This window comes from Mustelus asterias, chromosome 8, assembly GCF_964213995.1.
Source record: "Mustelus asterias chromosome 8, sMusAst1.hap1.1, whole genome shotgun sequence".
In the NCBI taxonomy this organism is placed as follows: domain Eukaryota; kingdom Metazoa; phylum Chordata; class Chondrichthyes; order Carcharhiniformes; family Triakidae; genus Mustelus; species Mustelus asterias.
Window position 1 is genome coordinate 56,534,706 of NC_135808.1, and position 16,774 is coordinate 56,551,479.

Here is a 16,774-nt window from a genome sequence, read left to right on the forward strand (position 1 = left end):
GCATTAAGGCCCTAAGTTAGTCTGTCTTACCCGTTACGCTCCTCGCATTGAAGCAGATGCACTCCAGACCTCCAGGCTCACTCAGGTCATCTTCCTCCAGAGTGCTCCTCTTCTTTGCTAGCCTTGCCCTGGCCCCCAGCTCAACCCCAGCCTCAGTACTTACTGACCTACTGTTTTGTTCCCCACCCCCCTCCCACACTAGTTTAAATCCTGCCGAAACACTCTAGCAAAACTCCCAGCCAGGATATTTGCTCCCTTCCAGTTAAAGTGTAACCCATCCTTTCTGTGCAGTTGCCATCCTGACTTGAAGACTTCCCAGTTATCTATGAATTTGAAACCCTCCCTCTTGCACCAGACCTTTAGCCATGCGTTCAACTGTAGAATCAACCTGTTCCGAGCCTCACTTGCACTAGACACCGGGAGCAGTCCAGAGATTGCTACCCTAGAGGCCTTACTTTTTAGCCGAGCACCCATCTCCCTGAATTTCTCTCGTACAACCCCCCTGCTCTTCCTACCTACATCATTTTCACCAATGTGTATAATTACATCCGTTTGACTACCTTCTTTTTTAATATGCTTCCTACCCTCTTGGAGACATCCAGTACCCCGGCACCAGGGAGGCAGACTACCATCCTGGATTCTCATTCGCTCCCACAGAACCGCCTGTCCGTGCCTCTAACCATTGCGTCCCCCACCACTATCGCTCTCCTAAACCCCTTCTTTCCCTTCCAGACCCGAGCCGGTCTCCGTGCAGGCGGTCTGGTCCTCGTGGCTTACCCCTGGAGGGTCATCTCCCTCCACAGAATCCAAAACAATATACTTATTTTGGAGGGGGACAACCAGAGGGGATCCCTCCACAGATTGCTCACTCCCATCTGTTGCACATCCCTTTCTTTTATGGGAGACTGCCACTGGGGTACTTTCTGGCACATCACCCTTCTGACTATTACCCCTCCTAACTGTGACCCACGTGTCTTTCTTCCGAGACCCTGGTGCCACTACCTGACTATAACTTCTATCTATTAATCTCTCATGTTCCCTAACTAAACTGAGGTCACCGAGCCGGAGCTCCAGCTCCCTTACACAATCCCTCAGGAGTTGCAGTTCCATGCATCTGGCACAGATATGGATTTCTGGGAGGCAAGTCCAGGAACTCCCACATCTCACACCGACTGCAGTATACTGGCCTCCCACTCATACCTGCCATTTCCTTTTTAGTTTTCTCGCGACATATCTTTTGTTCTTTTCCTTATCTCAACACTCCATTTGTCTTGTACCAACATCCCTTTTATCACAATCCCACTTGCCTTCTCTCCTATTGCAGACTTTACCTTTTGTTACTTTTCTCCACCACCACCCACAGTTTCCCAGCTTCTGTATTTATTAAGAACATAAGAAATAGGAGCAGGAGTAGGCCATCTAGCCCCTCGAGCCTGCCCTGCCATTCAATAAGATCATGGCTGATCTGAAGTGGATCAGTTCCACTTACCCGCCCGATCCCCATAACCCCTAATTCCCTTACCGATCAGGAATCCATCTATCCGTGATTTAAACATATTCAACGAGGTAGCCTCCACCACTTCAGTGGGCAGAGAATTCCAGAGATTCATCACCCTCTGAGAGAAGAAGTTCCTCCTCAACTCTGTCCTAAACTGACCCCCCTTTATTTTGAGGCTGTGCCCTCTAGTTCTGGTTTCCTTTCTAAGTGGAAAGAATCTCTCCACCTCTACCCTATCCAGCCCCTTCATTATCTTATAGGTCTCTATAAGATCCCCCCTCAGCCTTCTAAATTTCAACGAGTACAAACCCAATCTGCTCAGTCTCTCCTCATAATCAACACCCCTCATCTCTGGTATCAACCTGGTGAACCTTCTCTGCACTCCCTCCAAGGCCAATATATCCTTCCGCAAATAAGGGGACCAATACTGCACACAGTATTCCAGCTGCGGTTACATCTCTAACTTGTTCCAGTTTTGACAAAGGGTTATCAGTCTGCAATTTTAATTACTTTTCTCTCAAGGCTCGCTGCTCATTGACAAAATTTTCACACAAGTCTTCTAGGAAAGGAAATCTGCCGTCCTTACCTGGTCTGCCCTACATGCAACTCCAGGTCCACAGCAATGTGGCTGACTCTTGACTATCCTCTGAAATGGCCTAGCAAGCCACTCAGTTCAAGGGACATTAGGAATGTACAACAACTAGGCCTTACCAGTAACATGCACATTCCCAATCTCTCCCCAATGCTATGGATCCTTAAAAGCTTTAGAATTTGCATTAAAAGACACATCATTCTTCATCTTAAAAATTAGGTCCAACAATGTGCACTGAGCACACACATGATTCAGAATGCAACACAAATGTATTAGCCTTAATGGAACTAGAAGTCCATGAGTCAGTAGCATTTAATGCAATTACTCAATACACTTGAAGCCATAAACTAAAGGCTACTGGTACACTAGCTCGGAAGTATTCCTGATGGATTCTAACCTGCACAATACTTGAAATTAGCTATGCACTGAATGAAAGCCAACAACTTCCACCAATCTCTGAATGAAAGCATTTACAGTAATTACCAAACAATATGGAGACATACTTCTTGATGGCTACATGTTCCCAAATCAACCTTACTTACAAAGAGCTGCATTTCGTGCAAACCAACTGGAACAATCCTCACACTGTCACCATATTAAGCTATTCCTCAGTCTCTAACAACAGCATGACCCTGGTGTTGGTGGCAGGGCAGAATTATGGGATAACAACAACAACAACTTTCACACAGGCTAACAACTGGAAATATAAAAGGCTAAATTTCATTTGTGGTGCAGGTTTACTTGGCTTTGGGGATTTGCATTCAATAAATTATAATGGTTGAGGCCACATGCTGACCCTCCCTATTTACCTATATTTTATGTACTGGGGAGTACTTCATTAGTGCTCCAGGTCATATGCAGGTGCTGCTCACTTTATGCCTGCACGAATGATAAGGTCATGAACAAACAAGTTTAAATCAGGTTGCAAAATTATGGTTTAACAGCTAGAGAATGATAATTAAGTTATGCCTCATTTCTTTTCAGAACCGATTTCAACTCATGGCAGATTTGAAATCCCTTTCACCAACTTCTCTGCAAGCTTTACAATTGGCTCCATCTACTGTACATAATTTGAATTACTTGTGATAAATGATCACCAGCAATTATCATAGAATCCTACAGTGCTGAAGGAGGCCATTTGGCCCATGGAGTCTGCACCGAACACAATCCCACCCAGGCCCTATCCCCATAACCCCATGCACTTACCCTAGCTATTCCCCCGACACTATGGGACAATTTAGCATGGCCAATCCACCTAACCTGCACATCTTTGGGAGGAAACCCATGTAGACACAGGGAGAATGTGCAAATTCCACACAGACAGTAACCCAAGCCGGGAATCGAACCCAGGTCCCTGGTGCTGTGATGCTGCAGTGCTAACCACTGTGCTGCCCACTGTATAATTGTAAATATAAAATTTATAAATAATTGTATACACTAACCTGTTTTTTTGGGAAATCATGAAATAACCTGTTTGAACTATAAACCAAAACTACTCAACTATCCACTCTGCCAATCAAAATGCAGATCAGTGCAAACAGAAATGTCAGGAGCGCAGATTTTTACAGGAGAGATCATGTTAAATGAACTTGTTTGTGTTTTGTGATGTGGTAAAATAGTATTGATGAGGGCAATGTGGTGTTTACGGACTTCTGACAAGTGTTTATCAAAGTGCCAAATAATAGATTTGTCAGCAAAATAGGGACAGTGGCAGCATTGATACGTGAGTGACAGGAAACAGAGTAGTGACGTACGACTGTTTTTCAGACTGGAAAGAAGAATACAATTTGTTTTCCCCAGGGGTTGGTACAGCGACAATCGCTTTTCTTGATATACATTTATAACCCAAACTTGTGGGTACAAGGCACAATTTCAAAATGACAAAGAAAACTTAACAAGTATTACAAATGCAAAGAAGTTAGTGATAGACTTCAAAAGAACAAACAGGTTGGTGGAATTTAAGGCGGATGAAATTTAATGTAGAGAAGTGTGAACTGATACATTTTGGAAGGAAGAACAAAGACAGGCAATATAAAAAGGTACAACTCTAAAGAACAGGAAATCCTGAGGATATCGGAGCACAAATCATTGAAGATGACAAAGTAGGTTGAGAAGTTGGGATTTTGGGCTTTATAAATAAATACAATGCACAAAAACAATTTATGATGAACCTTTATTAAGTGCTGGTTCAGTCTCCATTGTGGACAATACTGGGCGTTGCATTTTAGGAAGGATGCGAAGGCATCAGATTGAGTGCAAAAAGGATTTTATGGGAATAGTTCCAAGGATGAGGAGATTGAGTTATACAATTTAAATCACTCACTTAACAAAAGTTAAGTTTTTGCCCACGGATAAGTCATTGGTCAATTGGGCCTCCCATAAAGTAATAGTACAGAGTTACTTCCAGGTAATTCCGATTATTCTTGGAAAACATGTTTTTACTTCACCTTCAGAATTTTGTGCTGCTTTCATATCTTCACAGGAAACAGGATTCGGATGAAAGCTCATTTCACGGGGACTCTGATTAGCAGGAGAAAACTGAGAATCTATTCACCTGTATTTTAACCCAAGTGTATAGGTGAAAAGTGTGCAAACCTTTACACTCCAAGTCTCAAGACATATTTAAATACTCATCTGATTGAAACTCATCACACACAAGTAGCCGGCTACGTTCCCAAGACATCCACAAATGAATACAAGTTCTAAAAGACATTTCAACAGATTGCGCAAATAGTTGTAAAAATGCTGTTTGATCACATTTGTGTTTGAATAATGAATTGCCTAACTTGACTGAATACCCTTTGCATCCAAACACAAAATGCAATGAGCTGAAAACCCCTTCAGGTGAAACAGCAAAGAACACCATTCTCTTGCTTTAACCTCAGCAGCAAAAAACGAAACTTGTCCAGAGCCAGAAAATGTCAACAATCCTTCAACGGCAGCAGAATCTTTGCAGTCACTGCATTAAAGCATTTTGATGGCAGACAACAAAACCTGAATCAATCATCAAATCAGACAGCACAGATGATGAAAGAGACCATCCATCTATCATGCCTTTGCTGGTTCTTTCAAAGATTTATCCAGTTGATCCCATTTGTCTGCTCTTTCCCTGTCACCATGCAAATTTTCCCTTTCCAAGTGCATGGCCAATTCTCTTTTCAAAGTTACAATTAAATCCATTTCAGATCGTAATTCACTGCTTCTTCTGCCCTATATTTCAAACTGTCTCTTCTGGTTACTGACCTCCCACCAGCCAAAACAAATTCTCCCAAACTTCTCGAGCAAAGGAAGAAAAGCTTCAACACAGTCTGAACACCCTAATAATCAACACAACTGACATGCTTCTGAAAAAGGGATAACTCATGAAATACTTACAAAAGGGTTTTTCAAAGCCTCAAGCACATCACTGGAATCATTCAGTTCTTCAAACAGCAACGATTCTACAAAAAACAAAAAAAGTCATATCATAGACCTGGATGTGGAATGGATTTTTTCTACAAAAGAAAACATTCTGGATAGCTTACCAGCAAATCTAACACTGTATAGCAGAGGATGGCTCAGTTGAAAAACTATAAGAGTTCAGCTTAAGCTATACAATGACCTGAAGATTGCAATCCTGCCTTAAATTCACAAATGTATCTAACATTGCTACGATTCCTCCTCTCGCTGCAAACCCCACCCCTTAACAGTGATGACCCTCCTCAATATTTATCCATTAAACATTACGAAAACCGATTATTTGATCATGCACGTAGTGCTGTGTGGGGACCAAGCCATGCTGTTCGTGGGAGACCAGGCCATGCTGTTCGTGGGGGGACCAGGCCGTGAGCAAAAAACGGGCTCTTATTTTTACAATTTAAGTGACGACACTTCAAAAAATACTTCATTGACTGTATAATGATTTGAGATCTCCAGAGGTTGTGAAATGGACTCTGTTAATGCAAGTCTTTCTTGCTTTGAGAGTAGCCCAGTTTTACCTTTGAAAATCAGAATGAAAATCATATCCACCTCTTGTAATGCTCAAGACCAATTAAGCCAAGTCAATCCAGGCTTTTACACGATCACTGATGCCATGAATATCTTACTGCTTCAATGTTTCTCATTCTCCAAATTAATTCACTTTGAAGCCAGTGCAGTGGCAAAGGATGAATTCTGGACGGCATGACCAATTTCCCTTCCAGAACGAATAATTAAATGGCCAACTCGGGGGATGACAGGAAGGTAATAATTACTAACTGGAGCGCCATGGCTCAGATGGAACTTGTTTTTTGTTTTATTCACTCAGAGTGAGTGTCACTGGCAAGTCCATGATTTATTATGTTGGGTGGTGTTGAGCTTCTTCAGCACTGTCGCACACATCCAGACAAGTGGAGAATATTCCATCACAGTCCTAACTTGTGCTTTGTTGATAATGGAGAGGCTTTGGGGAGTCAAAAAGGTGAGTGATACACCATGCAATTTACAACCTCAGTCTTCATGCGCCTGACTCAGTTAGGTTTTGGGGTAATCCCCTAGATTACGATGGTGTGAGATTCAGCAATGGTAATTGTGTGGGGGGGGGGGGGGGGGGGGGGGGGGGGAATATCCCCCCTTCTGAGTTTATGATGGAGGGATGATCATTGATTAAGCAGCTGAAGATGGTTCCTGCAGCAATGTTCTGGGGCTCTGATGATCAACCTCCAACAACCACAACAATCTTCCCTTTTAATAGGTACTCTAACCAATGGAGATTTCACCTCCTTATTCTCATTAGAGTCTCCTCTTCCTCAATTCAGTTAAATATTTCATCACCATTCACAATTGGATGTCGCAGGATCGCAGAGCTTGGATCTGAACCATGATTATGGGATCCCTTAGCTTTGTCCATAGCATGCAGCTTTTGCTGTTTAGCATGCATTTAGTCCTGTGTTATAGCTTCATCAGGTGAACAACTCATTTTTAAGTATGGTGATGTACTAGCATGGTCTTGTGCACAATCATTGAACCAACTTGGTCTCCTGGCTTGATGGTAATGGTCGAGTGAGTGATATGCCAGGCCATGAGGTTATAGATTGTGGTTGAATGCAATTGTCTTGCTGCAAAGAACCTAAGAAATAGGAGCAGGAATAGGTCATTCAGCCCATTGAATCTGCACCACCATTCAATAAGATCATGGCTGATTTTATTACGGTATTAGTGGTACTTTCCTGCCTGTCCTCCATCATCCTCAACTCCTTTGTAGATCAAAACCAATCCAATTTAGCCTTGAACAATTCAAAGTTCCAGTGTGCTCTCTCGAGTAGGGAATCCCCGAGCTTAATGGCCCTTTAAGAGAAGAAATTCCCCCTAATATTCTTAAATTGGACCCCTTCTTCTGAAATTGTGCCCTCTTAGTCTTAATCCCCCAAGAGGGAAACATATTCTCAGCATCTATCCATCAACGCCCCTAAAATCTTATATGCTTCTATAAGATCACATCTCATTCTTCTGAACTCCAGTCAGTATTGATCCAACCTGCTCAACCTTTCCTCAGAGGGCAACTTCTTCATCCCAGGAATCAACCCAGTGAACCTTCTATGAATAAAAGTATATCCCTCAAAAAGGAGGCCAAAATTATTTGCAGTTCTCTGGGTATGGTCTCACCAAAAATCCATACAGTTGTAAGAAGACCTGACGTTTATACACTACCCCTCTTGCATTAAAGACAAACATTCGATTTACCTTGCTAATTATTTGCTGTACCTGAATGCTAAATTTTTATGATTCATGTGCAAGGGCACTCAGATCCCTCAATAATCTCTCTCCATGTATTTTTTTATTTTGTGGAAGAGCATTTCTAGCTAGCTAATAAGATTTATAGGCAGAATGCGGCCTTTCAGGAGGACAAGGAATCAGTAAAGAGTTAAATGATTGTTGGACAAGCCAAAACAAACAGCTTACAAATGTGTGAATACAGTAAGTGAAACATATATATGCTGATATTTTAAATGTTTTTCAATGTAAATGAACGCTTTGGTCAAGCAAGGATACCGAAAAGGTATGACGGTCAGAGTCAATAGTTTATTATAAGCCCTCATAAGAACAGGATATGGTGCTCGACTCATCGATCGACAGTTCTGACGTGCCACAGCGAAAAACTGCACCGACCTCCTCAGAAGACAAACACAGGATACGGGAGACAGAGTACCCTTCGTCGTCCGGGACTTCCCCGGAGCGGAGAAGCTACGACATCTCCTCCAGAGCCTTCAACATGTCATTGATGAAGTCGAACATCTCACCAAGGCCATCCCCACACCCCCACTTGCCTTCAAACAACTGCACAACCTCAAACAGACCATTGTCCGCAGCAAACTACCCAGCCTTCAGGAGAACAGTGACCACGACACCACACAACCCTGCCACAGCAACCTCTGCAAGACGTGTTGGATCATCGACACAGGTGCCATAATCTCATGTGAGAACACCATCCACCAGGTACATGGTACATACTCTTGCAACTCAGCCAACGTTGTCTACCTGATATGCTGCAGGAAACGATGTCCCAAGGCATGGTACATTGGGGAGACCATGCAGACGCTACAACGGATGAATGAACACCGCTCGACAATCACCAGGCAGGAGTGTTCTCTTCCGGTCAGGGAACACTTCAGCATTCACGGGCATTCAGCCTCTGATCTTCGGGTAAGCATTCTCCAAGGCGGCCTTCACGACACACGACAATGCAGAATCGCTGAGCAGAAACTGATAGCCAAGTTCCGCACACATGAGAACGGCCTCAACCGGGATCTTGGGTTCATGTCATACTATCTGTAACCCCCACGACTTGCCTGGGCTTGCAAAATCTCACTAACTGTCCTGGCTGGAGACAATTCACATCTCTTTAACCTGTGCTTAACCGTCTCTCCACTCATTGTCTGTACCTTTAAGACTTGATTACCTGTAAAGTCCTGTTTGCGAACACAACTCCTCACTCACCTGAAGGAGCGACACTCCGAAAGCTTGTGCTACCAAATAAACCTATTGGACTTTAACCTGGTGTTGAGAGACTTCTTATGGGAGGAAATTCCAGAGATATAAAGTAGAGAAAGAGCACCCTCTGCTGGCAGGGTGGGCAAAATTGACAGCAATGATATTCCCAGACAATTTGAAATAATTTGCATTTATGCAACAGCACCTTGACCATAGAAAAACGTCACAAGGTGTTTCGCAGTAGTTTGATTGTACAAGAATTGACAACAAGCAAAAAAAATGATATTCAGAGGGGTGACCAAAAGCTTATTCAAAGGTACGTTTTAAGGATGGTCTTAAAGGGAAACAGAGGTTGAGCTTTGGCCAGAGAATTTCAGAGTGCCAGTCCTGGATGGCTGAAGGTCAAGACTGCAGTGAAGCAAGTGGAAGATGCACAAGTGGCCAGAGTTGGAATGACACACAGTTCTTGGGAAGTTCTAGGAGATTTACAGAGATAAAGATCAAAGTCACTTGAAGCACTCATGAAGTGCTTTGAACACAAGGATGAGAAATTTCAACACAAGGCACTGAGGTACGAGAAATTAATGCATATGAATGAGCAAATGTTGATGGGAAAACAGAAGCTGAAGTTTATGGAGTGTGGAAAATGGGAAATCAGTCAAGAGTGCACTGGAATAAATGAGTCTGGAAGTAACAAAAACATGGTTAAGGGATTCAGTAGCAGTTGGGATGGACATAGGAGAGTGATGACACACTCAACTGAAAGTCGGTGGGTGATCTTTATAATGAAGAGAATTTGAAATTAGAAGCTCAGTTTTTGGGTTGACAAACCACTGAGATTGCAAACAATTGATTTCAATGCAAGACAATGGCTATATGTAATTGATGATGGCATGGTGGCACAGTGATTAGCACTGGTGCCTCACAGTTCCAGCATTGGGCGACTGTGTGGAGTTTGCATGTTCTCCCCATGTCCATGTGGGTTTCCTCTGGGTGGTCTGGTTTCTTCCCACAGTCCAAAGATGTGCAGGTTAGGTGGACTGGCCAAAGTAAATGCGCAGGGTTAGGTAAGGTGATCTTTATGAGAGTCGGTGCAGACACGATGGACCAACAGGTCTGCTTCTGCACTGTAGGGATTTTATGGTTCTATGACAAACATACTGAGTTTGTGGCACAGCACAAATGCAATGGCTTTTATCCTCCCTGTGCTTAAATATTTCACTGTTCCAGAATCCAAATATTAACCAAGTCCCATCCTGCTGAGTTTCTGACTGATTCTGGCACAAAAGTTTTTTAAAAGTTTATTTGTTACAAGTAGGCTTACATTCACACTGTAATGAAGTTACTGTGAAAATCCCCTCGCTGCCACACTCCGGCGCCTGTTCGGGCACATTGAGGGAGAATTTAGCATGGTCAATTCACCTCTTTGGACTGTGGGAGGAAACCGGAGCACCCGGGAGGAAACCCATGCAGACATGGGGAGAATGTGCAAACTCCACACAGACAGTGACCCAAGCCGGGAATCGAACCTGGGTCCCTGGCGCTGAGAGTGCTAATCACTGTGCCACCCTTAAAGGAAGACGGTTGTGGTTGTTGGAGGTCAATCATGTCAGTTACAGGACATCACTGCAGGAGTTCCTCAGGATAGTGCCCTAGGTCCAACCATCTTCATTCAACAGCTTCATCAATGACCTCCCCGCCATCAGAATGTCAGAAACTGTGATGATTGCACAATGTTCAGCAGCATTCGTGACTCCTCAGATGCTGGAGCAGTCCATGCCCAAATGCAGTAAGACCTGGACAATATCCAGGCTTGGGCTGACAACTGGCAGTTGACATCTGCAAGTGCCAGACAATACCACCTTTGACAAGACAAAATCCCAACATCACTGAATTCCCCACTAACATCCTGAGGGTTATCACCGACATAAAAGTGGCCCAGTTTGGCCAGCTCCTGTCTTATCATCTTTGGCCTTCTCCGAATTCAGAACCTTTATCATTTTCCATAACTACCTTACATCTTACCAAGTTATGATCACTATCACCAAAATGGTCCCCCACTGACACTTCTACACCTACCCAGCTTCATTTCCTAAAATTAGGTCCTGTAATGCCCACTCTCTTATCAGACTTTCTACATACTGGCTCAAACAGTTCTCCTGGTTGAACTTTAAGAATGCCACCTCTAGTAAGCCTTGCAGACCTGTGGCGAGTAACTCACCTCCTGACTCCCTGTCACCATCTACAATGCACAAGTCAGGAGTGTGATAGAATACTCCACTTGCCTGGTTGAGTGCAGCTCCAACAACACACAAGAAGCTAGACACCAGCTATGACAAAGCAGCCCACTTGATTTGATATGATTTATTCTTGTCACATGTATTGGTGTATATGAGAAGTTTTGTTTCTTGCACGCTGGACAGACAAAGCATACCATTCATAGAGTACATAGGGGAAAAGGAAAGGAGAGGGTGCATAATGGTGTTACAGTCATAGTTAGGGTGTAGAGAAAAGTCAACTAAATAAAAAGTAGGTCCATTCAAAAGTCTGATGGAAGGAGCTGTTGAGTTGGTTGGTAAGTGATCTCAGACTTTTGTATCTTTATCCCGATGGAAGAGAGTACATCCAGGGTGAGGATCTTGATTATGCCAACTGTTTTTCCGAAGCAGCGGGAAGTGTAGAAAGTGTCAATGGTAGGGAGGTTGGTTTGCATGATGGACAACCCTTTGTAGTTTCTTGTGGTCTTGGTCACAGCAGGAGCCATACCAAGCAGTGATACATCCGGAAAGGGTGCTTTCTATGGTGCATCTATTAAATTATTAAGAGCAGTAGCCGACATGCCTAATTTCCTCAGCCTCCTGAAAAAGTAGAAGCATTGATGGGCTTTCTTAACTATAACGTCAGCATAGAGGGACCAAGGCAGGTTGTTAGTGATCTGGAAACCGAGAAACTTGAAGCTCTCGACCATTTCCACTTAATCCCCGTTGGTGTTGACAGGAGCGTGTCCTACACAAACATTCATTCCCTGCACCACCAATGAACGTTGGCAGTGGTTTGTACCATTTAGAAGATGCACTGCAGGAACTCATCAAGGTTCCTTAAGCAGCGCCTTACAAACTCACGACTGCTACTATCTACAAGGACAAGGGCAACAGGTACCTGGGAACAGCACCAACTGCAAATTCCACTCCTAACCACTCACCATACTGACCTGGAAATATATCGCCATTGCTTCACTGTTGCTGGGTCAAAATCATGGAATTCCCTCCCAAACTGCACTGTGGGAGTACTTACACCACATGGACCGCAGTGGTTCAGGAAGGTGGCTCACCACCACCCTCGAGGGTATTAAGGGATGTTGGCAAAGCCAGTGACGCCCACAGGAACTTTGAAAAATAAACTATGGAGAATGGGATGCTATTACTTAAATGTAAACAACCACTGTAGCAGGGCTGCAATTCAGTGATCAAAGTTTTTTCCTTCCAGAGCAAGCTGACATTCTTACCTACCAGATGAATGAGATATGTCACAGAACACACATCGCTCATTACATTTCCAAAAGCACTTCAATGATACATCTGCAAGCAACAGCAAACCCACAGTTCTCTCACCAGTTCAAAATAAAAGACCAAGCACTGCAACAGCAACCCATTTTCCTCATAGGCCTCCATCCCTCAAATCCAAATCTCATTGCCCATTCCTAAAAGGAATCTAGCTACAGTGAAAATTAATTTGATTTAATTTGTCATATGTGTTAGCATACAGTGAAAAGTATTCTTTATGTGCTATACAAAGTATACCGCACATAGAAGGAAAGGAGGGTGCAGAATGTAGTGTTACAGTCGAAGAGTCATAGAGGTTTACATCATGGAAACAGGCCCTTCTGCCCAATTCGTCCATGCTGCCCCTTTTATTTTTAAACTACTAAACTAGTCCCAATTACCCGCATTTGGCCCATATCCCTCGATACCCATCTTACCCATGTAACTGTCTAAATGCTTTTTAAAAGATAAAATAGTACCCGCCTCTACTGCTACCTCTGGCAGCTTGTTCCAGACGTTCACAACCCTGTGAGAGAAAAAATTTGCCCCTCTGGACCCTTGGGCATTTCTCCCCTCTCACCTTAAACCTATGCCCTCTAGTTTTAGACTCCCCTACCTCTGGGAAAAGATGTTGACTATCTAGCTGATCTATGCCCCGCATTATTTTATAGACCTCAAGAAGATCACCCTCAGCCTCCTATGCTCCAGAGAAAAAAGTCCCAGTCTATCCAGCTTCTCCTTATAACTCAAACCGTCATGTCCTGGTAGCATCCTAGTAAATCTTTTCTGCACTCTTTCTAGTTTAATAATATCCTTTTTATAATAGGGTGACCAGAACTGTACACAGTATTCCAAGTGTAGCCTTACCAATGTCTTGTATAATTTCAACAGGACTCCCAACTCCTGTATTCAATGTTCTGACCAATGAAACAAAGCATACCGAATGCCTTCTTCACCACTCTGTCCACCTGTGACTCCACTTTCAAGGAGCTATGAACCTTTTTCCCCAGATCTCTGTTCTATAACTCTCCCCAATGCCCTACCATTAACTGAGTAAGTCCAGCCCTGGTTTGATCGACCAAAATGCATCACTTCGCCTTTATCTAAATTAAACTCCACCTGCAATTCATCAGCCCACTGACCCAATTGATCAAGATCCTGTTGCAATCCTAGATAACCTTCTTCACTGTCCACTATGCCACCAATCTTGGTGTCATCTGCAAACTTACTAATCAAGCCTACTATATTCTCATCCAAATCATTAATATAAATGACAGTGGACCCAGCACTGATCCCTGAGGCACACTGCTGGTCACAGGTCTCCAGTTTGAAAAACAACCCCCCACTGGCTTCTATCAAGCCGATTTTGAATCCATTTGGCTATCTCACCATGGATCCCGTGAGATTTAATCTTATGCAACAACCTACCATGTGGTACCTTGGCAAAGGCCTTGCTAAAGTCCATATAGAAAACATCAACTGCACTGCCCTCATCTACCTTCTTGGTTACCCCTTCAAAAAAAACTCAGTTAAATTTGCGAGACATGATTTTCCACTCACAAAGCCATGCTGACTGTCCTTAATCAGTCCTTGCATCTCTAAATGCCTGTAGATCCTGTCTCTCAAAATACCTTCCAACAATGTGAGGCTCATCGGCCTGTAGTTCCCAGGCTTTTCCCTGCAGCCCTTTTTAAACAAAGGCACAACATTTGCCACCCTCCAATCTTCAGGCACCTCACCCGTGACTATCGATGATTCAAATATCTCGGCAAGGGGACCCGCAATTTCCTCCCACAATGTCCTGGGATACACTTCATCAGGTCCCAGGGATTCATCTACCTTGATGCGCCTCAAGACTTCCAGCACCTCCTCCTCTGTAATATGCACACTCCTCAAGACATCACTATTTATTTCCCCAAGTTCCCTCACATCCATGCTTTTCTCAACAGTGAATTCTGATGAGAAATATTCATTTAAGATCTCACCCAAATCTTGTGGATCCGCACATGGAAGACCTTGTTGATCCTCAAGAGGCCCTACCCTCTCCCTCGTTACTCTTTTGGCCTTTATGTATGAAGCTCTTTGGATTTGCCTTATCTGCCTAAACAATCTCGTGTCCCCTTTCTGTCCTCCTGAGTCATAGCTAGGATGTTGAGAAAGATCAACTTAATACAAGATAGGTCCATTCAAAAGTCTGATGGCAGTAGCGAAGAAGTTGTTTGAGTCGGCTGGTACTCGATCTCAGACTTTTCTATCTTTTTCCCGACGGAAGAAGGTGGAAGAGAGTATGCCTGGGGTCCTTGGTTACGCTGACTGCTTTTCTGAGGCAGCGGGAAGTGTAGACTGGGTCAATGGATGGGAGGCTGTTTTGCAAGATGGATTGGGCTTCGTTCACAACCCTTTGTCATTTCTTGTGGTCTTGGACAGAGCAGGAGCCATACCAAGCTGTGATACAACCAGAAAGAATGCTTTCTATGGTGCATCTGTAAAAGTTAGAGAGAGTCATAGCAAACTCACATTATCCAGAACTGTTCCTGTAATTGGCATCTTTCCAATCTCCACACAAGATTAACTGTATATTTATAGTTCCATATTTGCAATTCTTCCATTTTGGGAATCAAAGTGAAGTTTATTTAGAGATTTGTTTTGGAACAATATTAAAACCTTAAATTGGATAATAGTCCTTTTGGGAAAAAAACTTCCATTCTTTTTGTTAGTACTGCCCTGTTCTACTCATGAATGATGGACACAATTGCCCTAGCCATTTGAAAATACTACTGTCTGGGAACTCTGAAGCTGGAGTATACTCTAACTTGCATTTAATAACAACTAATATTTATACAGCACATTTTAAGATAAATGTCCCAGGGCATTATAAAGCAAAATTAGGCAGCCACCCACTTAAATATTAGATGGCCAAAAGCTTTGTCAAAAAAGAAAGGTTTTAAGAGTTAACTTCATGAAGAAATAGAGGTTGGGGGAAGGAATCCCAGAGCTAGAGTTGTGGAAACTTAAAGCCACAAGTGGAGCAGGGGATTAACATCGGGAATATTCAAGGGAGCAGAATTAAATGTGTACATATCTCAGAAGGGTGAACCGGAAGAGGTTACAGAGATAGGGACGGCTAAAACTATGGAAAATGTTTAAAACAAGGATGAGAATTTTAAAATCAAGGAGCTAAATCAGTCAGCACGGGATGATAAGTGAATGGAACTTTGTATAATTAAGAACAAAGGCAGCGAAGCTTTGGATGATCTCAAGTGTATGAGATGTAGCCAGGAGTGCATTGGAATGGTCAGATCTCAAGGTAACAAAGGCATGAATGAGATTTTCAACAGCAGATGAGCTGACACAAGGGTGAGGTCGGGTGATGGGCGGAGGTGAAAATAAGACATTCCTATCGGTGGTGTCACGAATGAGGTCGGAAGCTCATTGAGATCAAATATGACACCAAGGTTGTGAAGAGACTGGTTTGTCTCAGACTGTTTCCAGGAAGAGGGCCAGAGTTAGTGGCTAGATAACGTGATTTGGTTCAATAATTAACTGGAGGAAACTTTTGCTCATCCAGTATTGGACTCTGGATAAACAGCCTGACAGTTTTACGACAGTGGAGGAATTGGGAGGTGGTGGTGGTGAGATACGCTGATGACACAAAGATCTGCAGTGGGTTATGCCACCAAAGGGCAGCAATAGGTAAGAAATAGGAAGGTGTGAATGATGGATCCCTGGGAAACACCAGGGCTCACCGTGTGAGAACAAAGAAGAAAAGGTGCGAGAGATACTCTGGTACGATAACATCCTACACACCACCACCTCACCAGCAGGATGGACGCAGCAGAAGTGGCTGCACAGTGGTATAGTCAGGAGGGAATTGCCTTGGGAACCCTGGACCCCATTAAGTTTCATGATACCTGGTCAAACGTGGGCAAGGAAACTTCCTGGTGATTATCACATAATGTCCCCCCTCAGCTGATAAATCAGTGCCATGTTGAACACCACTTGGAGGAAATGCGGAGGATGGAAAAGGTGCCAAATATACTCTGGGTGGGGGACTTCAATGTCCCTCACCAAGAGTGGCTGCAGTATCACCGCAGACCGGACTGGCCGGGTCCTGAAGGACATAGCTGCTAGAGTCAGAGACGTGTCTGTGCACTGTTGGAGAACAGGTATCCACTCCATCTGACGAAGGAGCAG

The 16,774-nt window shown here is 43.5% G+C and overlaps 1 protein-coding gene across 1 annotated transcript in view; it reads right to left on the reverse strand.

Moving 5' to 3' along the window:
• Positions 1–16,774, reverse strand: part of atf6 (activating transcription factor 6) — a 349,485-nt gene that overhangs the window by 321,701 nt on the left and 11,010 nt on the right. The window contains exon 2 of the mRNA XM_078218025.1: positions 5,466–5,530. Within this exon, the coding sequence (XP_078074151.1) occupies positions 5,466–5,530 (65 nt within the window). The remainder of the gene's footprint in view (positions 1–5,465; positions 5,531–16,774) is intronic.